At 42.5% G+C, this 24,957-nt stretch overlaps 2 protein-coding genes across 5 annotated transcripts in view; one reads left to right on the forward strand and one right to left on the reverse strand.

Moving 5' to 3' along the window:
- The window catches only part of LOC309696107 (uncharacterized protein), a 250,663-nt gene that overhangs the window by 136,843 nt on the left and 88,863 nt on the right, over nucleotides 1-24,957 (reverse strand). The gene's annotated exons all lie outside the window — the stretch shown is intronic.
- The window catches only part of LOC309694220 (uncharacterized protein), a 46,963-nt gene that overhangs the window by 20,065 nt on the left and 1,941 nt on the right, over nucleotides 1-24,957 (forward strand). For 2 of the 4 annotated variants that reach the window (XR_014272824.1, XR_014272825.1), the window contains exons 2-3: nucleotides 15,638-15,778; nucleotides 16,229-18,682. Coding sequence is in view for 2 of the 4 variants with exons in the window: in XM_082514091.1 (XP_082370217.1) it covers nucleotides 15,761-15,778; nucleotides 16,229-17,389 (1,179 nt within the window). In the remaining 2 variants the exon portion in view is untranslated. Of the gene's footprint in view, nucleotides 1-15,637; nucleotides 15,779-16,228; nucleotides 23,569-24,957 lie in introns of those variants that run through there. The other 2 variants (XM_082514091.1, XM_082514092.1) reach the window with 2 other exon arrangements.

Genomic DNA, 24,957 nt, shown 5'->3' on the forward strand with positions numbered 1-24,957 from the left:
ACAGGGTGGAGCAACAGTTTGACAACCCTCGGAGTATGTGGCAGGGACTAAACACGATCGCAGACTTTAGAGGGAAAACCAGCACACCGCAGACCATGGCCTCTCTGTGTGAGGATCTAAACGTATTCTACGCTAGATTCGACACAGCGAACACCATGAGACCGGACAGTGTGCGCACCGCGGATGACGTCAGTGCGCACACTGTGTCTGAGGAGGATGTGCGGAAGTGCTTCAGGAAGGTGAACGCGCGCAAAGCTACTGGTCCGGACGGGATTCCCGGCCGCGTCCTCAGGTCATGCGCGGCTCAGCTGGCTGGAGTGTTCACACACATCTTCAACCTTTCCCTCTCTCTGTCTGTAGTCCCAGCCTGCTTCAAAATGGCCACCATCGTCCCTGTACCCAAATCCTCCACCATCTCCTCATTGAACGACTGGCGACCTGTAGCCCTGACCCCCATCGTAAGCAAATGCTTCGAGAAGCTGGTCAGGGACTTCATCTGCTCTGCACTACCCGACTCACTGGACCCTCTACAGTTTGCATACCGCCACAACAGGTCCACTGATGATGCCATAGCCCTGACACTACACACTGCCCTGTCACACCTGGAGAAGAGAGACACGTATGTGAGAATGCTGTTTGTAGATTACAGCTCAGCATTCAATACCATCGTTCCCTCGAAGCTGGACAGGAAACTGCAGGATCTAGGACTGAGCAGCTCCCTCTGCAGCTGGATCCTTAGCTTCCTGTCTGACAGACGCCAGGTGGTCAGACTGGGCAGCATCACCTCATCCCCCATCACACTGAACACTGGTGCTCCACAGGGGTGTGTACTGAGCCCTCTCCTGTACTCACTCTACACCTACGACTGCACAGCCACTAACAGCTCCAACATCATTGTGAAGTTTGCGGACGACACTACAGTGGTGGGTCTTATCACCAACGGTGATGAGACGGCTTACAGGGAGGAGGTCAGCGCCCTGACCCACTGGTGTCAAGACAACCATCTCACCCTCAACGTCGCAAAGACAAAGGAGTTGATAGTGGACTTCCGGAGGTGCAGAGAAGTACACACCCCCATCACCATCAACGGCGCTGCTGTAGAGAGAGTGAGCAGCTTCCGGTTCCTTGGAGTACATCTGGCTGAGGATCTTACGTGGTCAGTACACACAAACAAAACAGTGAAGAAGGCGCAGCAGCGCCTCTTCTTTCTCAGGAGACTGAAAAGATTCGGCATGAGCCCCCGCATCCTCAGGACCCTTCTATCACTGTGCTATTGAGAGCATCCTCACTGGATGCATCACCACCTGGTATGGCAACAGCACCGCCTACAACTGCATAGCTCTCCAGCGAGTAGTGCGGTGCTCTGAACGGATAATTGGAGGTGAGCTTCCCTCCCTCCAAGACATCTACAGGAAGCGCTGCCTGAGGAAAGCGGGGAGGATCATCAAGGACTCCAGTCACCCCAGCCATAAACTGTTCAGACTGCTTCCATCAGGAAGGAGGTTCTGCAGCATCCGGTCCCGAACCAGCAGACTGAGAGACAGCTTCTTCCACCAGGCCATCAGACTGCTGAACACGTCATAGACACCTCACCTCCACTACTGGAACTTCAACATTATGCACTCCACAGTGTATATAAATGCCACTTGTTTTGCACATATTCAACTCTGTATATTTTATATATTTTATTATTATTATTATTATTATTATTTTAATTATTTATTTTTTTTACTATTTAATTTGTAAAAATGTGTATACACACACACACACACACACACGTAGGAAAATATTTAGTATACACATCCAGAAATGCATACACTATTATATATTGTACATATATTTATTAGTTTCAGGTTGGCCATTCTTGTATTTTGCTCGTTTGTGTTGTTGTGTTTGCACATCTCTGTTGCTTGTGGGGCTCGCACACAAGAATTTCACTCGCATGTGCTGTGCCAGTGTGCCTGCACATGTGATGTGACAATAAAAGTGATTTGATTTGATTTGATTTGAGCTACGGGGGCCTGAGCTACAGGTGGCACTGGAGCTACGGGGGCCTGAACTGAGGGTGACACTGGAAACTGAACTGAGGGTGACGCTGGAAACTGAACTGAGGGTGACGCTGGAAACTGAACTGAGGGTGACGCTGGAAACTGAGCTGAGAGTGGCTGCGGGGGAGCTAACTGAGCTGAGAGTGGCTGCTGAGCAGGTGATATGCTGTTCACAATATCATCTGCCGCACAGAACACCGCCCCTGAATGAACAGTCACACAGTCCGAAAATGGAAAAAAGTCCTCACTCACCACAGCCGGCGCATTAGAAGCCCGAACGTCCGGCTGTGGGGTGGCGCGCTGGCGGCGCGATCTGCGTTTCCTCCCCGCAGACGGCTCCGACGGGCCGGGCAAGATCACATCCGGCGAGTCGGGCAGCGAGGCAGGAGTGGCTGAGAGGAGGTGAGGTGTGTGCCGGAGAAAAGTCTGCATGGTCGGAGGAAGCGAGCTTAGAAGCCATGGCAGGCCAGAAAAGAGCCGTTGTAGCCGACTTTCTTGGTGCGGCGAAGCTCCTCTGGAGGGTTCTCAAGCCACAGCCCGAGGAGAATCTCCACGTTATACGTAACGTCGTCCCGGAGTTCCTCGGACGGATGTACTGCCGCTGGGTCCATGGTGGCTAGTTCGTACTGTCACGGTTTGCCGGGGCAAGCCGTGTGGAGTTGTAGAAAGGACCAAAAAGGCGGTAGCTCTGGTGCAGGTGAGTATTTATTTACAGGAGTGGGTACTAACAGCAATGGTGGGAAAACATGAACCCGGAAACCTAAACTGGGTAAAACTAACAAAACCAACCAGAAACTAACAAAACCAACCAGAAACAAAGATGCAGAGAGATCCGGGGAAATACACATGGAGAGATGCAGGGAGACCGAGCGGAAACAACACAGATGACATAAGACATAAGACGCAGACCTTCACAATAAAACAGGAAACACATACACGCAATGACATAACACACCAGCTTAACACAGACTGGGGGACACAGAACATAGGAACATGAACCATGAAACAGAAGAGTACAAACACCCAAGGTAACCAAAACCACAGAATACTAATAAACTAAACATAAACACGGAGTCGCAGACTCCGGACCATGACAAGAGGTCTATTATTACATAGTGAGTGAGAAAGGTGACTGGAAAGGAAAAACTCAATGCTTCATGTGAATCCCCCGGCAGCCTACGTCTATTACAGCATAACTAAGGGAGGATTCAGGGTCACCTGGTCCAGCCCTAACTATATGCTTTAGCAAAAAAGAAAGTTTTAAGCCTAATCTTGAAAGTAGAGATAGTGTCTGTCTCCTGAATCCAAACTGGAAGCTGGTTCCACAGAAGAGGGGCCTGAAAACTGAAGGCTCTCCCTCCCATTCTACTTTTAAATACTCTAGGAACAACAAGTAGGCCTGCAGAGCGAGAGCGAAGTGCTCTAATAGGGTGATATGGTACTACAAGGTCATTAAGATAAGATGGGGCCTGATTATTTAAGACCTTGTATGTGAGGAGCAGGATTTTGAATTCAATTCTGGATTTAACAGGAAGCCAATGAAGGGAAGCCAAAACAGGAGAAATATGCTCTCTCTTTCTAGTCCCTGTCAGTACTCTTGCTGCAGCATTTTGGATTAGCTGAAGGCTTTTCAGTGAGTTTTTTGGACATCCTTATAATAATGAATTACAGTAGTCCAGCCTGGAAGTAATAAATGCATGAACTAGTTTTTTGCGTCACTCTGAGACAGGATATTTCTAATTTTAGAGATGTTGCGCAAATAGAAGAAAGCAGTTTTACATACACTCAACAAAAATATAAACGCAACACCTTTGTTACTGCTCCCATTCCCCATGGGATGGACGTAGAGACCTAAAATTCATTCCAGATACACAATATAACCATCCCTCCCAAACAGTGGTCACAAATCAGTCCAAATGTGTGGTAGTGGGCACATCTGCTATATTGAGATAATCCATCCCACCTCACAGGTGTGCCACATCAGGATGCTGATCTGACATCATGAATAGTGCACAGGTGTACCTCAGACTGCCCACAACAAAAGGCCACCCTGGAATGTGCAGTTTTTTGCGCCATTGGGGGTCTGGGGACCCAGAACCGGTCAGTATCTGGTGTGACCACCATTTGCCTCATGCAGTGCAACACATCGTCGCATGGAGTCTATCAGATTGTCAATTGTGGCCTGTGGAATGTTGGTCCACTCCACTTCAATGGCTGTGCGAGGTTGTTGGATATTCGTGGGAACTGGTACACGCTGTCGTATACGCCGGTCAAGCACATCCCGAACATGCTCAATGGGTGACATTTCCGGTGAGTATGCTGGCCATGCAAGAACTGGGACATTCTCAGCTGCCCTCTGCCCTGAACAATGTGAACCATGATTCATCCGTGAAGCGCACACCTCTCCAACGTGCCAGACGCCATCGAATGTGAGCATTTGCCCACACAAGTCTGTTACGGCGACGAGCTGGAGTCAGGTCAAGACCCCGATGAGGATGACGTGCATGCAGTTGAGCGTCCCTGAGACGGTTTCTGACAGTTTGTGCAGAAATTGTTTGGTTGTGCAAACCAATTGTTCCAGCAGCTGTCTGGGTGGCTGGTCTCAGACGATCTTGGAGGTGAACCTGCTGGATGTGGAGGTCCTGGGCTGGTGTGGTTACACGAGGTCTGCGGTTGTGAGGCCGGTTGGATGTGCTGCCATATTCTCTGAAACGCCTGTGGAGACGGCTTATGGTTGAGAAATGAACATTCAATGCACGGGCAACAGATCTGGTTGACATTCCTGCTGTCAGCATGCCAATTGCACGCTACCTCATTGCTTGTGGCATCTGTGGCATTTTGCTGTGAGACAAAACTGCACATTCCAGGGTGGCCTTTTGTTGTGGGCAGTATAAGGTACACCTGTGCACTACTCATGATGTCAGATCAGCATCCTGATGTGGCACACCTGTGAGGTGGGATGGATTATCTCAATATAGCAGATGTGCCCACTACCACACATTTGGACTGATTTGTGACCACTGTTTGGGAGGGATGGTTATATTGTGTATCTGGAATGAATTTTAGGTCTCTACGTCCATCCCATGGGGAATGGGAGCAGTAACAAAGGTGTTGCGTTTATATTTTTGTTGAGTGTATTTGTTTAATATGTGCGTTGAAGGACATATCCTGGTCAAAAATGACTCCAAGTGCCGAGTACAAAAACCTCAGTTTTATCTGAATTAAGAAGCAGAAAGTTAGCGGCCATCCAGGTCTTTATGTCTTTAAGACATGCCTGCAGTTTAACTCATTGGTGTGTGTTATCTGGCTTCATGGACAGATAGAGCTGGGTGTCATCTGCATAGCAGTGAAAATTTATGCTATGTCTTCTAATGATACTGCCTAATGGAAGCATGTATAATGTAAACAGAATTGGTCCTAGCACTGAACCCTGTGGAACTCCATAATTAATCTCAGTGTGTGACGAGGACTCTCCATTTACATGCACAAATTGGAGTCTATTAGATAGATATGATACAAACCACTGCAGTGCAGTACCTGTAATACCTACAGCATGTTCTAATCGCTCTAATAGGATATTATGGTCAACAGTATCGAATGCTGCACTAAGGTCTAGCAGGACAAGCACAGAGATGAGTCCACTGTCAGAGGCCATAAGAAGATCATTTGTAACCTTCACTAAAGCTGTTTCTGTGCTGTGATGAGCTCTGAAACCTGACTGAAACTCTTCAAATAAACCATTCCTCTGCAGATGATCTGTTAGCTGTTTGACAACTACTCTTTCAAGGATTTTTGATATGAAAGGAAGGTTGGAGATTGGCCTATAATTAGCTAAGTCTGCTGGGTCTAGAGATGGCTTTTTGAGTAAAGGTTTAACTACAGCCAGCTTGAAGGCCTGTGGTACATAGCCGATTATTAGAGATAGGTTGATCATATTTAAGATCGAACAATTAATTAATGGCAGGACTTCTTTGAGCAGTTTTGTAGGAATGGGGTCTAAAAGACACGTTGATGGTTTGGAGGAAGTAATTATTGAAGTTAACTCAGAAAGATCAATTGGAGAAAAAGAGTCTAACTTAACATCAATGGTACTAAGAGTAGCTGTAGATAATATTACATCTGTGGGATGATTATTGGTAATTTTTTCTCTAATGATAAAAATTTTATTTGTGAAGAAGTTCATGAAGTCATTACTAGTTAATGTTAAAGGGATGGCTGGCTCAAAAGAGCTCTGACTTTTTGTCAGCCTGGCTACAGTGCTGAAGAGAAACCTGGGGTTGTTTTTATTTTCTTCAATCAGTGATGAATAGTAAGATGTTCTGGCTTTGCGGAGGGCTTTCTTATAAAGCAGCAAACTATTTCTCCAGGCTAAATGATGATCCTCTAAATTTGTGACACGCCATTTCCTCTCCAGATTATGAGTCATCTGCTTTAGGGTACGTGTTTGAGAATTATACCACGGAGTCAGGTACTTCTGATTAGAAACCCTAGTTTTCACTGGAGCTACAGTATCCAGAGTCGTACGTAGTGAGGAGGTGAAATTATTAACAAGATAATCGACCTCTGTAGCGTTCAGATAGCTGCTCTGCTCTGTGTTGGTACAGGGCATTGAAGATGATAACAGTGGGTGGATTATATTCTTAAACTTAGTTACAGCGCTTTCAGAAAGACATCTACTTTGATAAAGTCTACTCTCCACCGCTGTGTAATCAATTATTGTAAATGTAAATGTTATCAGGAAATGATCAGACAGGAGAGGGTTTTCAGGAAACACTGTTAAATGTTCAGTTTCTATGCCATATGTTAAAACAAGATCTAGAGTGTGATTAAAGTGGTGGGTGGGTTCTTTTACATTTTGCAAAAACACAATTTGTCTCAAACTTAGTATCAGCAAACGGTCATAGGCCTCAGGTACTTTTTAACATTCTTAATCGCTTTTTTAGTTTATGTGATAATCCTGGAGTTACTTCTTCATCAAGTATGTGCGATGATTTTTTAGCATTTTTCAATAACAAGATCTTATCGATTAGGGCCCTTGTTTTGTTGTCTGTTGTCTCAGTTCAAAGCCCTCCACCTGTGTGTTCAGCTGTCTTAGAGCAGTTCGATCCCGTCTCCCTTAAGGACCTGACCGCGATAGTTAGTGGCCTAAGATCATCACACTGCCCCTCTGATTCTCTTCCCCCGAGTTTGCTCAAAAACACTTTTAATATTGTTGGCCCTTTTATTCTGAAATTGATTAATACGTCCCTTACTACAGGCTGCGTCCCACTATGCTTTAAACAAGCTGTAGTTCAGCCTCTTCTTAAAAAACAAAACCTGGACCCAACTGTTCTGTCTAATTACAGGCCCATCTCAAAGCTTCCTTTTCTATCTAAAGTTTTGGAGAAAGTGGTCTATCTACAGTTCCAGGCACACCTCGATTCTAATATGATTTCAGAAAAATTTCAATCTGGTTTTAAATCATTACATAGCACTGAGACAGCACTTTTAAGGATTTTTAACGATATTCTCTTAACTATGGATTCTGGCAGCCCTGCTGCCCTTTTACTGTTGGACTTGTCAGCAGCTTTTGACACGGTTGACCACGACATCCTGTTATCACGGCTAGAATCGCATGCTGGCCTAAAAGGATCTGCCCTTCAGTGGTTTCGCTCCTACTTGACAGAAAGGTTCTTTTATGTTAATATGGGCCCCCACAACTCCAAATTAGCTCCTCTTAAATACGGCGTTCCTCAAGGCTCTATTTTGGGTCCCGCCCTCTTCGCACTCTATTTGCTGCCATTGGGCTCCATCTTCTCGCGGTACAGCATTTCATTTCATTGCTTTGCGGATGATCTACAGATTTATTTACCTTTAAAATCAGGATCAGATCAACCGCAGCTCTTATTACGCTGCCTTGACGACGTTAAACAGTGGTTATCATTAAATTTTTTACAGCTAAATGAAAACAAAACTGAGGTTGTCATTTTTGGCAATTTCAATCATATCGACAGCACGTTGGGTACCCTCTCCTCGTATTGTAAAACACATGTAAAAAACCTCGGAGTTTACATTGATGGTTCTTTTAAATTGAATAAGCAGGTGAGTGCAGTAGTTCAGTCCTGTTTTTTTCAGCTAAGACAGCTAGCCAGGATAAAGCCATACCTTCCGGCTGACGTCTTCGAGCGTATCATCCACCTTTTTCTTACTTGCAGACTGGACTACTGCAATTCATTGTATTATGGCCTAGATCATGCCACCATCCATCGCCTTCAGATGGTTCAAAATGCTGCTGCTCGCCTGCTAACCGGTACTAAACGGAGAGAGCATATAACCCCAATTTTAGCCTCTTTACACTGGCTCCCTGTCCCCTACAGGATCCAATTTAAACTTTTACTTTTTGTTTTTAAGTCACTCAACGCCCGAGCCCCCCCCTACTTGTCTGAGCTCCTCTCTGCCTATGCTCCAGGAAAACCCACGAGATCTAGTTCAAAACTATTGTTGTCCATTCCACGGACTAACCTCAAATCTCGTGGTGATAGATCCTTCTCTGTGGCAGGTCCCAGACTTTGGAATAGTCTCCCCTTTAATATTAGATCTGCTCAAACTCTTGAGCAATTTAAATCTTTACTAAAGACACACTTTTACGCTCTGGCTTTTAACACATTATGACCCAAGCATTTTGGATTTATCTGAATTAGTTAGTATTGTTTCAATTCTTCTATTCTATTGTTTCTATTGTTATTATTGTACTGAATTAGTTAGTATTGTTTCAATTCTTCTATTCTATTGTTTCTATTGTTATTATTGTATTACACTGTAGTTTTTAATTTTATTGTTATTGTTAAGCACTTTGTGCAGCATCGGCTGTTGGAAATGTGCTATATAAATAAATCTGACCTTGACCTTGACCTTGAGAGAAACCAATTGAGTCTAATAACAGATTAAATGCCATGTTAAGGCTGTCATTTTTAGCATCTACATGGATGTTAAAATCACCCACAATAATTATTTTATCTGAGCTCAGAACTAAATTAGATATAAAGTCTGAGAAATCAGACAGAAACGCTGTGTAAGGCCCAGGTGGACAATAGATGATAACGAGTAAGACTGGTTTCTGAGTTTCACAGCACGGGTGGACAATGTTAAGCATCAGGCTTTCAAATGAATTAAAAGTCTGTCTTGGTCTTTCATTAATTAATAGGCTGGTGTGAAAAATTGCTGCCACACCGCCCCCTCGGCCTGTGCTTCGAGATTTCTGGTAGTTAGAATGACTCGGGGGTGTTGATTCATTTAAACTAACATAATCATCCTGCTGCAACCCGGTTTCTGTAAGAAAGAGTAAATAAAATTTGTATAATCAATTCAATAATCAAAATAATCAATTATTAAGTCATGTACTAACAGAGACTTGGAGGAGAGAGACCTAATATTTAATAATCCACATTTCACTGTTTTACTCTTTGGTTCAGATGTGGATACCGTATTGTTCTTTCTTTGTAATTGTTTATGTTTAAGTTGTTTGTTGCTGGATTTTAGTTTGTCTTTTGTCTTTTTGGAAGCTGACACAGTCTCTATGGAGATGGGTTTTTGGGGGGGTAGCAAGAGGAGAGAAGCTGCAGACAGGCGTGTAAGACTGCAACTCTGCTTCCTGGTCCCAACTCTGGATAGTCATATTTTGGGGGGTTTAATAAATTTGTCCATATTTGTAGAAATGAGAGCTGCTCCATCCAAAGTGGGATGGATGCTGTCTCTCCTAACAAGACCAGGTTTCCTCCAGAAGGTTTGCCAATTATCTATGAAGCCCACATCGTTTCTGGGACACCAATCAGACAGCCAGCAATTTAAGGAGAACATGCAGCTAAACATGTCACTCCTGGTTTGATTGGGGAGGGGACCAGAGAAAACTACAGAGTCCGACATTGTTTTGGCAAAGTTGCACACCGATTCAATATTGATTTTAGTGACCTCCGATTGGCGTAACCGGGTGTCATTACTGCCGACGTGAATTATGATTTTACTGAATTTACGTTTACCCTTAGCCAGCAGTTTTAAATTTCCTTCAATGTCGCCTGCTCTGGCCCCTGGAAGACAATTGACTATGGTTGCCGGTGTCTCTAGCTTCACATGTCTGAGAACAGAATCACCAATTACCAGAGTTTGACTCCCGGCGGGTGTGTCGCAGAGTGGGGAAAAACGGTTAGACACATGAACGGGTTGGTGGTGTACCTGGGGCTTCTGTTTAGGACTATGCTTCCTCCTCACCGTCACCCAGCTGCCCTTTTTCCCCAGCTGCTTGGGGTCTGCCGGGGAACAGCTAGCGGGGCCTACGCTGTCTTCGGCTGAAAAAAGAATGTATTTAAAAGTTGTTAATTAAATTGCTAAGCAAATAAGCTACTCAGAAACACCACTGTGTTTGAGCAGGAACAGGAAGTGATACTCTACCGCAGAGCGAGCGAACACCAAGTGACAGCGCCACCAAGAGTGCAGGAAGGTCCCAGCATTGTTACTTCAAGGAAACTGAAAAACGAATTAGAAACATTTTGCCTTGAGCATCAACAACTTAGAAAGGCCTGTCCGTGCCCACCGCCCTACGCACTGCACTCTATGCCGAGGAAGGAGGATGGGAAACTAGCGTGGCTGGCAGCTTTAAGACTCAAACACCCTCCAAAGAGAATTTATGTTTGCTCCTTTCGTTTTATCGATAAAAAGCCCACAGAGCAACACCCCGACCCGGAGCTTTATCTGGGCTATGACCACCAAAGAAAAGAAAGAAAGAAAAGAAGAAAGCTATTGGGGCTCAAGAGTTGGGAGTTCGCCTTGTAATCGGAAGGTTGCCGGTTTGAGCCCCGGCTTGGACAGTCTCGGTCGTTGTGTCCTATGGCAAGACACTTCACCTACCGCCTACTGGTGTTGGCCAGAAGGGCCGATGGCACGATATGGCAGCCTCGCTTCTGTCAGTCTGCCCCAGGACAGCTGTGGCTACAACTGTAGCTTGCCTCCACCAGTGTGTGAATGTGTGTGTGAATGGGTTGATGACTGGGTGTGTAAAGGGGTCCCTAGGGGGGACTACTAAAAGCGCTATACAAATACAGGCCATTTACCATTTACTCACTTGGACCACTTTGAGTGTGACAGCTTCCAGTAACACGAACAAAAACACAGAATCTGTACCCGGTGTTGTGCCAAAAAGTGATTGTCTGCCAAAAACTGATTTCCGGTATTTGCCAAAAAGTGTTTACTCGTTTTTAAACTGCTATAAGTAACTTGTTGGGCTATAATATGTGAAACATATGTCAAATGCATCCCTAATGGATGACACAAAGTCATACTGAGCCACAAACAACATTCGTGTAACAAGGTAGAAGGCGCAATCAGCTTTTGGCAGCGACTTTTATATAACCTTTATTTATGCAGTTAAAAAAATGTCATTAACATTAAAAATGTCTTCTGTAAGAGTAAGTTGGCCAAGAGGACAGCAGAAATGGCAGCAAATATTACAATAGTTCTGAAAAAATATGTTAAGTGGGATAAAGGACCGGATTGGTTATAATGTAAGTACAATAACACAGAGTTGTAAAGATACTTGAAAAAACAGATAATTTTTGAGTTCTATATACAACCCCTTTGTAAATGCTGTTCACCGAAGTCTATTTACCAACATACGTAAAGATATTACACATAAAAAATACACAGAAACTAGGGCTGCTCGATTATGGCAAAAATGATAATCACGATTATTTTCACTGAAATTGAGATCTCGATTATTTGACGATATTTATTTAACCCTTTAAGACCTACTATAGAACCAAGTCCGCCAGAGCTTATATTATATTTTTACATGCTGTAGTGCCATTTGTGGGAGCATTTCAAGTTGCTATACAACTGTTATAGCCCATATTTTAATAATATGTATGCATTAAGTCCATAGTAACTACATTAATTGCAAAAAAGTGCAATAAACTACAAAAAAATTTGAAAATCGTTTTTTGTATATTTTACATATATTTCTACTTGGAGAAATTTAAGAGGCTTATCCCTCAAAGCTTTAAATACAAAAAAGTTGCAAAAAATAGTTTACAATAACAGGAAACTTATTTTGAGTGTCTTCATAGTTTTATTTTGGAGATACACCAATTTTTATATACTGCAGGAAAAACAAAAAAACAATCCTATGATGCAAATTTGCAAAGAAAACAGCAGGTGCATTAAAATAAACTATTTCCAGCAGTGCAATTCGAGTTCTAAGCATCCCAGAAACTATTCAGAAAAATCAAACATGACCAGTATAGGCTTTTAAGGCCTACAAGTAAAAAACTACAATTTCTGCGAAAATGACATCACTTCCGGTTTCGGCCAGGAAATGGCGGACATGTGATAGTTCGCGCTGACCTCTGTTTCACTGTGGGAAGTGTTATGAACAGCTGATCGGATCGGCAAAGCGTGTTTCTGGAATATTATGTTTTTGTTCCTGCAAGCGCTTTTTATGCAATTTTTGCAAAGCTTTATGTGGAAGGCAACCGTGACCGAGGGCAAGCTGATGGCACAACATGTAAGTACAACTCCTCCGGTTTCATATGCAAAACAAATTTTTGCGCTAGCTTACACGGTTCAGGGTTCTTCAGGGATTTAAAAAATAGTTACACAAAACGGAGCGTGCTGCTCTGACCGGCTTTAAAGGGTTAACAATGACTTTAAAAAATAATATAAAATAGTGTGCAACACCACTGAAGTTTTTTTTTACCTGTCTTTTCAGCCAACGGCAGTCACTCTCCTCTCCAAATAACTTCTGCTTAGCTTTCCGAGCTTCCCTCGGGTGCTCTTAATCAGCGGTCTCCAACCTTTTATGCGCCACGGACCGGTTTATGCCCGACAATATTTTCACGGACCGGCCTTTAAGGTGTCGCGGATAAATGAGGGAGGGGCTAATAATCGGCTCAGTCATTTTTAATGATCGTTGAAAGCCCAGATCGTAATCGTGATTAAAATTAGATTAATTGAGCAGCCCTAACGGAAACATTGGAAGTCAGTTTTAGGCAGGCGATCATCTTTTGGCACAACACCGGTAAGTGAAAGTCTAAATGTGGTTTGCCACAGTTTCACATTTTAATCACACAAATTAATCACGAAAATACTTTTTCTAAATAATAGCCTATGGTGAATGGCGTTAGTATCAGCACTAGCTGGTTATTAGCAGCAAAGTCTCAATTTTAATGAAAGTTTACACCCATGGTTAGTAATTAACACCAGCCACATGCTGCCAAAACTATATATGGCTTCATTTAATTGTCCCAGAGAGATTAGCCCCAAGGGCTGTAAAGGTCTTAGGTTTGTGTTTATGCAGAACATGTTAACAGAGTTATTAGAGGCAATTATTTTATCATTCATTTAAAGCGCTTGCAACTGCATGAAAACTCAGGTAAAAATTTTAAAGGCAACCTTTGCAAAAATACCAACATTTGTGACTTTTTTTAGAATGAAAAAATGGTTTATGATATTGCACTGTAAATGAAACATGCTCACTAGGTGTTCAGATCACAAGTGTGGCAGTCTTGAGCCCTGTGCAAAACATTGTAAGTTGCACTTGCATGTAATAGCCTCTTCTGCCAGTTTTCTGCAGCTGCAGCTCTCCATCTACCAGTTTGATATCGCTGCATTTCTGGGTAAGCTACTCCGTGATTGAAGAATAAGTTGGCACAGGACATTTTATTTCTTGAAGCACATCTGAGTCAATGACCCCGTCAGGACTCGCAGAGAGCCATGGCTCCTGGATGCTGATAACACTACCCATGTGAAGGATGTTCATACCCTGTTCTTTCAGCTGATGACAAGCTCTTCATTTTATTTACCATAGTTTGTTTCATAATTCCCACGAAAAGAAGGGTACATGTGCTCAGATAAAAATTTGTCATTTTTTGTGGTGGCACGTACTGGAACTTTTTTTAGCAGAGCTTGCTGTAAGTCTGAGTTTCCTACAGTTGTGCCACAAATCAGATGCACTTTGCTCTTTTGTTTCTTCTTGTAATTGTTCTGCTTGCTTTTCAGAAACTTGAATATATGCCTGGTAGAATGCCCTGCATGGAATACAGCTTAGTTTGTAAGTGCTTATGTGCTTGGTGTGGCTGAAAGAATTACTCATCAACTTAACTGTTGCGGTGAGGACCTGCAGATGGCGAGGCACTGTAACACTTTCCAATCAATGTGTTCTTGAGGAGGAAAAGTGGCTCCACTTGTGCTTTGCTAACGCTGTCAATAAAGTCTTGATGTGTAAGGTGATATGGTGGGTTAGGGAGAGTTTGTGTCACTGCAGTCCGGGAGTTCACATCGTACTGCTGCTCTGCCCTGTGATGTCTGAAGTTTATCTGGCTTAGACGTTTAGGTTCAAGGTTCTTTGCTGTCCCTGCATTCCACCTGCGTTGCTCATCTGTACATGCAAGCCTGGCCTTTCCACTGATCACAGAATTCTGCACCTTTAACAAACATTAATAGTTAGTACTACTAATCCAAAATACTCAAAGCTTCATAAAACTGAAACAAACATTTATTTTTAGCTCCATTCTGCTGCTGATACATACTTTAGGTTTCTGAATATTAAACTTGTTGTTGCCTTTCATAGTGTGTAACTTGAAGGTAGGGCTGGGCCGTTCACAGTAATGCATTGTTAGGCAACAATAAGAAAATGAAATATCGCGATAGAATATGGGTAAAACGCGCATGCACAGTGCCTTTGTGTTCATACACACATGGCCGAAAAAGCACGGCGGCAGCGTTGAATGAGAACCGGAGGAAAGTGGATTGTTGAGTGAAACGGATGAATCAGAATTGGTTTGTAAAAATGGTGCCACTTGACTGGTTTTGTGTTTGTCAGTCAGATACACAACAAAGCACTTTTTTTTTGTAGAACATACAAGCGGGCCATCGTTATTCCCGGATTTGTCCGACTAAGGTGCTCGCAAATCTGGGAATAATCTGGGTCCTAAACCATTTCAGGTCCCAAAGTTAAACAAACACTGCGGCATCACTGAGAGTTTAAAACTGTCTAAATTCTTTCATCTTTAATAAAAAGATCAGCATTGGTGCTTTACCAGGTGTAACTATGAAGTTTAACATCCAGGCATTCATGAAAACAGAATTTATTACATTTAATGCGGTAAACGAGTTAGCAGGAGGTTAGCTTGCTAGTTTTGCTAGTTACCCAAGCATGATATAGCATGTTCTGACTGCGAGATTTCTGAATAAATTCTAACATACAGCTGTTGTGTGATTTTTGAAATGTTTTTTGAAAACCTCATTACCATCCACGGGGAGCTAGGATGGTAATGAGGTGCTTGGAAATGTTGTAGTTGGCTGAGTTTATACTGCTACCAATGAGTCTGAGCGGGACTCCTTTGTGGAACTATGTAATATTGACATATATACAGGGTGTAGCATCCCCTGGCTAAAGGCGGTGACATACAGGACAGTCAGTGGCTTTTTACCTTTCAAGTTCTTGTATGCAACTGATGACTTTCTATTTGTAGTTGCTTCTGGGGTTTTACCTTGAAGCTTTATAGGTACTGTTGTCACTGAGGAGTGTAGTAATGTTTATTTGCTCTGCTTCTTTTTGTCAGGGATAAAATACGTCTAAATAGTTTTTGTGTCCCAGCTGAGTAACAGGAGGACAAGAGTCTGGTGGTGCAGCATAGGAACAATTTCAGCCATTTGGACTCAGCTCAGCCACTACAGAGGAAACAATGACTTCAATACAGAAGGTGAGAAAAGTATCACAGTTACACTGTTATTGAAACTGTGTGCACAGCTGGTTGGTTTTTAAAACACGTTAACAGCAGCTTTATCTTTTCCATCCTGGGCTCCTCCATATATACAGACTCTACATTCACAACCAAAAACCACTGAAGTTAGAAGAAAATACAAAGATCATATTTTATCAGCACATATTGAAACAACAATATCATCTGTTGAACTCAAAACTTTTTATGAAGTAAAAGATTTTCTCCACTTATCAGTATTTCTTCAATAATGTCATTTTCATTACAACTCTCATTGCACATCATTGTAATGTGACACTATCACCAGAAGGTGTTGGAAATACACCAACAATGTGTTTGTTGTCACATTAAATTCCACTAATGGAGGGAGTTACAGTTTGTTCCACGACTGCATTTCACTCACTGCCTCTGTTTGTATCTCTGTCACTGCAGGACCAACGTGAGGCGGAAAAACAGTGCTCTCAGGAGGCCGACAAACCTCACAGAAGAAAGGGAGAGAAAACATACAGCTGTGATGAGTGTGGGAAGGATTTTACTCGGAATGACGGCCTAAAAATACACCAACTCATCCACAGTGGAGTTAAACCTTACAGCTGTGGTGAGTGTGGAAAATCTTTTACTCAGGCTGGAAGCTTAAAAAAACACCAACTCATCCACAGTGGACTTAAACCTTACAGTTGTGACTTGTGTGGAAAGTCTTTTAACCGGGCTGGAAGCTTAAAATTACACCAACTCATCCACAGTGGAGTTAAACCTTACAGCTGTGATGAGTGTGGGAAGGATTTTACCTGGTCTGAAAGCCTAAAAAGACACCAACTCATCCACCGTGGAGTTAAAGCGTACAGCTGTGACTTGTGTGGAAAGTCTTTCACCGAGGCTGGAGGCTTAAAAAAACACCAACTCATCCACAGTGGAGTTAAAGCGTACAGCTGTTACTTGTGTGGAAAGTCTTTTTCACGGGCTGGAGGCTTGAAGACGCACCAACTCATCCACAGTGGAGTTAAACCTTACAGCTGTGACTTGTGTGGAAAGTCTTTTACCCAGGCTGGAGGCTTACAAAGACACCGACTCATCCACAGTGGCGTTAAAGCATACAGCTGCGACTTGTGTGGAAAGACTTTTACCCAAGCTAAAGACTTAAAATCACATCATGTCATCCACAGTGGAGTAAAACCGTACAGCTGTAACTTGTGTGGAAATTCTTTTAGACGGGCTGGAGGCTTAAAAAAACACCAACTCATTCACAGTGGAGTTAAAGAGTACATCTGTGGCTTGTGTGGTAAAGCTTTTGCTCAAAATGGCCACTTGCAGAAGCATCTAGTTACCCACTCTGGAATTAAGGCGTACAGCTGCGACTTTTGTGGAAAAACTTTCAACGACAAACACAACCGAAATAGTCACCTACGGATTCACACTGGAAATGATGTTTACTGCTGTGATCAGTGTGGGAAACTGTTTGCAACAGACGCACAGTTAAAACAACACATGTTTATCCACACTGAGGAGAGACCTTATAAATGTGACCTGTGTGAGAAGACTTTTAAATCTCCACATCACCTGAATAAACACCAACAGATCCACACCAGAAAGTAACTCTACAAGTGCAGTTACTGTGAGATATGTATTTGATTTTTTTTACCCTGTAATTCTAACCTGATTATTTGGAACAAGTCTCATCAGTAAACTCCACAGAGTTCAGATGGAATCTGTAGTTTTTATTAGAGATGGCACGATACCACTTTTTTATGTCCGATACCGATACCGATATCATAAATTTGGATATCTGCCGATACCGATTTGAATCCGATATAGTGTTTTTTAATCAACAAAACTGTTTTTTAAATATCTTGCTGCATTTTGTATAAGTTCATACTCAAGTTTAAAACAACAACTATACTAAAGCTATTCTGTTATACCTCAATGCAAAAAAAAATATTTCATAGTTCAGCAATACTGATCAATCTAATAAACTTAAACCTACACCATCCTCCCTATTCTGGTATTTTAAAGAGTACTTAGCATAAATATTAAGCAACCTAACTAATAGGGTTCCAACTCCCAGCAACAACAAAAATAAATAAATAAAAAATAGGGAACCACCCCTCACGCGCCACCTCATGATGCTTAATCGACGTAATCAACCTTAATTTGATGCAGTGTGAAAAAAAATGCACAGAAATCAATTATTTTTCAAGAAATATTAAATAGATTCAACATCTTTCTTCAACAAAATTGCAGACTGCACAGATGGTACCTTCCCAAAGGAAAAAGTACTATAGCTTATGAGGGTATATTAGACTTAATAGTTACTATATACAGTAATTGACTTCTATTCATTTTACATCAAATTAAAACTTTGGGTGTCAGATAATTATTTATTAAAAGCTAGACATTTTAAATGAGAATAAGAAAGAAAAATATGTCTTTTTGCCCCCTTTTCCCTGTTAATGCCCTATCGGCCCCCCTGGCTAAACTTTGCTAGATCCGCCCCTGCACAGTTACCAGCGTCAGCTACGTAGAAAAAGATCCTGGTGTAGAAAGTAATATTAAATAAATTCTAACAACAGCTGATCAAGCTTAAACGTGCTGCTGTTGTTCAGCCGCTGGTTTCCTCCTTCTGGTGCAAAGTCGGCCAAAATCAAACAAGAGAGACGGACTCGGGACAGAAAAGCCGATCAGCTGATCATTAAGCAGTTTCATGATTGAAGTAGCAGCAAGAAGAGGCAGTCGCTCCATATATCGTTTGTTAAGCTTAACGCAGGAATGCTTTACAAACATTCAGAGATGGACTTACACACTTGCTTTACTTCTCTCGGGGATAACTTTGTCGGAGATGAAATGCCGGGTTGCTAGCGAAGCTCCAAATGCTATCCAGACCACTGACAGGTCCCGCATGCCACAGCCGCTGTATCACGTGATGCATACTGCTCCGACGTGCTAACGTTCTGAGGTGAGTTACGGCGTGTCGCAAGTTTTGTGAGGTGCTTTCGTGATATTTAATGGATCGGATTACATTTTTTATTTTTCTCCGATATCCGATCCAGTAATTTAGGTCAGTATCGGACCGATACCGATACGTAATATCGGATCGGTCCATCTCTAGTTTTTATTATGAAAACTGTGGTGGTGGGAAAGAGTTTCTCTGTGACCTTTGTGGAAAAACTTCCAATCATCAACGGGACCTAAAACCACATCAACGTAGACACACTGGAGACAAAATGAACTACTGCAAAGAATGTGGAAGAGGCTTCCACACACCAAGTACATTAAAAATACACGAACTCTTCCACATTGGGGTCAAAAAGCACACCTGTGACTAGTGTGGGTCATCCTTCACCACTGCACGTGAGCTTAAAGAACAATCATAAGTGAATCCACACAAGAGAGACACCATGCAAGTGCAGACACTGTGACAAAAGCTTCTCACAATCAGGTCATCGTAACAAACATGAACGTACACACATGGAAGTGAACTTCAGCTGTGACCAGTGTGACAAGAGCTTCAGGAATCTCAGTTCATACTCCAAACACAAACGATCCCACACTGTAAATAAACTGTTTCACTGTTACCAATGTGCAAAAACATTCACTTCATTATCTGCTCTGTGCAAACATCAGCCTGATCATGCAGGACTGAAATCACTGGATCACAATGACTCTGAAGAGAGAGAAAGATCCTCTTCTGGTTTCAGAGTTGGACTTGAGATCAGGCTCCACAGAGTTCAGATGGAACGTGTAGTTTTTATTATGAAATCCTGATAATGTTAAAGCATTAGTTATATTTGATTAACTCTGTGTAAAGTTTGTCTTATTAAATAGTTTGGTGTGAAAAACAAAGAATTGGTCTCAGAACAAGTAGTTTGTTTCCGATTCAAACTAATTTAACTGTTTTCAGTGGTACATGTGGAGGTTTGTCAGAGGAGGAGACTCACACTGAACAGAGAGTATGTTTAAAATGCTTTGTGACTAACATCTCACACATTCCAATAAAGCTGTTGTTCCTTCATTGCAACAGCAGTTTGCAGATGTGTTGTGCACCTTCTTGAAATGCAGCCTGGCATGAAAGTGTGTCCATGGCCTAACAGGTTGCCTGAGCAGAAGAGACAAATTGTGAAAAAAGGAATTGGCTGAAATGGTGAAAATGCTGTTATCATAGGATGAAGTGAGGATTTGTTCCTCAGTGTTTGGTCTCCTATGCTTATCTGTTTGCCAGATGAGTTGTCCCAGGTTTTGAGAGGGGCCGGTTGTGTTTAAGGTACTTCAAGGTAATTAAGAAGTGAGCACATAGTTTTATACGGTTCTTTGATGATTATCACAAAGTGAACAAGGTCTCATGGTTTGATGCTTATCCCATGCCAAAGGTTGACCTGGACTTTATAAGCACTCCTTGGTTGTTTATGATGCTGGATTTAACCAATGCCTACTGGCAGATTCCCTTGTCTGCACAGTCCAAAGACAAAAACTGGTGATGGCCAGAGGGGCCGATGGCGTGTAATGGCAGCCTCGCAGTCAGTCTGCCCCAGGGCAGCTGTGGCTACAACTGTAGCTTACCTCCACCAGTGTGTGAATCTCAAAAGCACTGTATAAATGCATTTATTATTATTATTATTATTATTATTATCCATCCATCCATTCGCTTATCCTTTTCAGGGTCGCGGGGGGCGCTGCAGCCTATCCCAGCTGCCATAGGGCGAGAGGCGGGGTACACCCTGGACAGGTCGCCAGTCTGTCGCAGGGCCAACACACAAGGACAGACAACCATTCACACTCACATTCACTCGCACATTCACACCTAGTGGCAATTTGGATTTTCCAATTAACCTATCCCCACAAGCTGCATGTCTTTGGACGGTGGGAGGAAGCCGGAGTACCCGGAGAGAACCCACGCAAACACGGGGAGAACATGCAAACTCCACACAGAAAGACCCCGGCCTGATGTTGGAATTGAACTCAGGACCTTCTTGCTGTGCGGCCACCGTGCTGCCTCTATTATTATTATCATCAAAAACGTCTTTCTCCACTCTTTATGGTTTGTACCAATTTGTCACACTTCCGTTTGGCTTGTTTGAAGCCGCGGCCATTTTCCAGCACGTGCTGGAGTGACAGCTGCGTCCTCACACTGCTTATGCTGTTTCCTACCTCGATGATGTTGTCATTCATAGTGATTCATAGTGGTGGAGCATGTGCAGTGGTTGGTCACGGTCCCAGAGAACCTTAGGCAGGCAGGGCTTATGGCAAACCCAAAGAAGTGTATGGTTGGATGGAGGGAGGTACAGAATTTGGGTACAATTTGGGAGCTGGGCATGTGCATCCACACATGGATAAAACAGCAGCAATCACATCCTACCTATGTCCCAAGGCAAAAAAGAACATCCTGATAATAACCAATTGCAATAGTCCAGACTTGAAGTAATAAATGCATGAACGAGTTTTTCAGCATCACTCAGACAGGATATTTCTACTCTTAATAATATTGCAGAAATGGAAGAAAGTAAAGATTCATCGATTTGCTTCTGCTTATCCTTTTTGGGATCGCGAGGGCACTGGAGCCAATCCCAGCAGTCATAGGCCGAGAGACAAGAGTCTTTAATACTTGCTTAATATTTCCATTGATGAATGAATCTTGATTAAAGATTCCTCATAATGTTAATGGAGGCCAAGGTACTGCATCCAGAAGATGATAAAATCCTTATTTTGTTGATAAAATTGGCACAGAGTTTCTGCCATGCATTACCAAAGATTCACATCAAACTTATCCCATTCTTGGCTGCTTTAATGAAGATTTTTTTATTGTCACAGTTTGATACTGATGATTTCTTGTGAACACTCCTTTAGTTTGATCCCAGTGACAGTATCAATCAACGCAGTGACAGTATCTTCCTCGCTGGCTCCATATCTCTTTATAGAGTAATCAGTGGTTTGCTGTCTCTCACCATCAAAACACTACATAAATCCCACGTTTGACTTTCTTATAAATCACTGAATCAGTTACTTTCTAAATGAAGCTTCGAATGTCACTGATCACCTTCCTCTGGTTATACGAATCAAGCCTCGACACAGTGCTTCTGAAGCAATGTGTTGTTTTTTCTGACACACACACTGGAGCCTCAGGTTCAAGTTGGCCATCACTATTGTTGGCCACATGTCAGCAAAGTTATGTGACATCAGTGATGTTTATACTTTCTGCGTTAACTTGGTTTTAAAGCCTTGACTTTAAAATAGACACTGTTCAAAAGTTGATCTTAATCTTACAGAGAATATAATGATATTATGGATAATTAAAGTCAGTCATATATCCACAAACACATTAAGCTGAAAGTCAGTGAATGCTGCTCGGTTTGCAGTCCTGAATATCATGGCACAAGCAGGATTCACTGCACTGTTAATGTTAGCTATGTTATATTGCTGCCTCTGTTCGGTGGTCTCAAGCCAAACAAACTTTAACGTGTGTTTGAACGAGCTGATGGTTCACTCGTTAAGCTGAAAGAAAGATGCTTTAATCACAGGAGTCACACATGCAGGGCTGTAGACAGGGAGGATTGCCCTCCTTACAGACAATATTGATTTGTAAATGAATAACTAACGATTTTGTCAGCACAAAGTTGTGTATTTGGAGCACAATTCTACAAGAAAGATAAGTTAGTTCACAAATGCTTGTGGTTAAAGTGCTTTGGCACTCTTTGGCAAAACCAGAGTGTGCATGGGTGTATGACTGGATGTGTAAAGCGCTTTGGGGTCCTTAGGGACTAGTAAAGCGCAATACAAAATACAGGCCATTTACCATTTACCAATATTGTTGTTAAACTTAGTCATCATCTTGGCCTCTTCCCGTTTGCTGCTGCCTGCCATTAGTACTTGTACAGTACACCGTTATTCCCATCACTCCCTTACAGTAAATGTTTGCTGTGTCTTTCTGAGATGTATTGATAGAAACTGTTAGAGTAAATAGTTAAACATTTGTCATTTTTATATTTACCATTTGTCCATTGTTTTAACTCTGTGAAAGGAATTCTTTCTTTCCTCCCATCCCCAGATTCTCGAGGTTCTGGGTGCGAGGTTGAAGTGTTTTATCACAGGAACATCCTTTTGAAGGTCTGTTTGATGTTTGGTAGAACTTCCCACCCTTTGTATGGTTTGACTGTGTTATCTATGGTAAACCATACATTGGGTGTGGGGGAGACGACCCTCTTTATGACCAAGGATGTTGTTCCTGCTTTTAGGTTTTATGACCCTTTGATCAGCAGGAACAAACACACACACACACACACACACACACACACACACAGTCCTTGTCTATGTAACCAAAGGGGGTTGCAGGGGGAGGTGTTTTGTAAACTATTGTTTGAAGTTTGTCAATAAAAGGCAGCGAGAGGAGGCCACCATTGTGGTCATTTGTCGTGCTGGACACAGATGAGAGGCCTCCCTTGCGCAAGAAATCGATCGAACACTGTTGCCTTGTTTTTCTTTCATGGGAATAAGTCCTGGATACAGCGGGGTCTGAGTTTAGACCCAACAGAAACCTTTGCAGAGACAACAACAAAGTATAAACAGTGTTCTCACGGGTTTTGATAAAAAAAACAAATATATACTTTTAGCTCTTAATTCTGCTTCAGTTTGTTTCCTGTAACCTTGAACTTCACTTGTTAAGTTTGCAGATGGTGAGCTTAAGTTGCCAGAATGTAAATTTACTACAAAAAATACAAGTGTGTACTTGTGTGAGTGTTTTTACTGAGGAAGCTCAACAAAGCCAGTCCTTTGTATTACTTGACCTGACAAAACCAACAAACCCAGGCGAGAGGTAAAGGGTATCACAACAGCAGTTATGTTTTCTCTTATTTTGTTCTAAAACAGGAGACATTAAAGTCACTTTAGCAAAATGTATTTAAATAGTTAAAGGTTATTGGCAATAACCTACAAATACGACTGACCTCTGTTCTAATTTGAGCCCTGCTAGCTGAAAATCACCATATTTTAATCAATCAACAAAATGCAGTGAATGAACAAACACTGATGTACACTTTCTTCCTGGTATATGTATGATTTCTATACATTTTACATCAAATAAAAAAGAAAAGTATTTCTTTGTGGCCCCTTTCCCTGTTAATGCCCTACCTGGTCCCCTGGCAAAACTTTCCTAGACCCACCCCTGCACATTTACCAGCTGTCAGCTACGTAGAAAAGGATCCTGGTGTTATTTGTCTCTCAGAAACCTGTTCAGCTCTGATGATTCAGTAAGGACATCTCCTGGTTCCATCTTTATCTTTCCGTCTCACCACATATCAAACCAATATCATCAACAGCAGCTTTTCCAATTGTGGCTCCAGCAAACATCAGCTGATCAAGCTGCATAAACGTGTTGCTGTTGTTTAGCGCGACATCCGCTGGTTTCCTCTTTCGAGCGCAAACTGGGCGATAAACAAGAGAGAAAAGCCAATCAGGTGATAACTGATCAGTTTCATGATTGAAGTAGCAACAGGAGAGGGGGGGAGAGAATAAGAGAAGAGGCAGCTGACGGCATAAAGATGCAGAATAACTCCAGCATTGTGTCTTTTTCCATTCTAACTGAAGTCCTGGACAAACTGTTCCTTTTCGCCTCAACACGAAACGACTAATATTTTCTCTGAATACGAGACAATTCAGTTTTTTACAGGACGGTTGGCAACTCTACTAACTAACCTTAATGAATAAAATAAAGTTCACTATCAATAACATCATAGCACCCGCCCAGCTGTATATAAACTTAGTCATGCTAACTAGCACGCAGTTATTGTAACTGACAGTAAAACATCAGCACAACGAAAATAAACTATACCTTAACTTGGTTTATATCTGACCCAGATAGACTGCAGGTCATAACTTCTTACCTGAAGTTTAGTTCACCTGACACTAGGAGCTGCCGCCTCTGGTGTCTCCTCCTGCCTTCCCCTTTTCAATGACTGTAGCAAACATTAACGACAACAGCGCCTCCTCCCATTGTGTAAAAATGAAGCCAAAATATCCCGCTTGTGGAGGCTGCCATCTTGCATTTTTGGAGCCAGAGTCTCCGCATTAGTGTCTTGAGGTGGAGCGACTGTGCACCCACGCACTGGACGTGACCGCAAATACACCCCCCTACACTTTTTACATAGCCCAGCTGCTCCAGTTTATTTGCTGATGGGTTT

This window comes from Aulonocara stuartgranti (genome assembly GCF_965226115.1).
Source record: "Aulonocara stuartgranti genome assembly, chromosome: 3".
In the NCBI taxonomy this organism is placed as follows: domain Eukaryota; kingdom Metazoa; phylum Chordata; class Actinopteri; order Cichliformes; family Cichlidae; genus Aulonocara; species Aulonocara stuartgranti.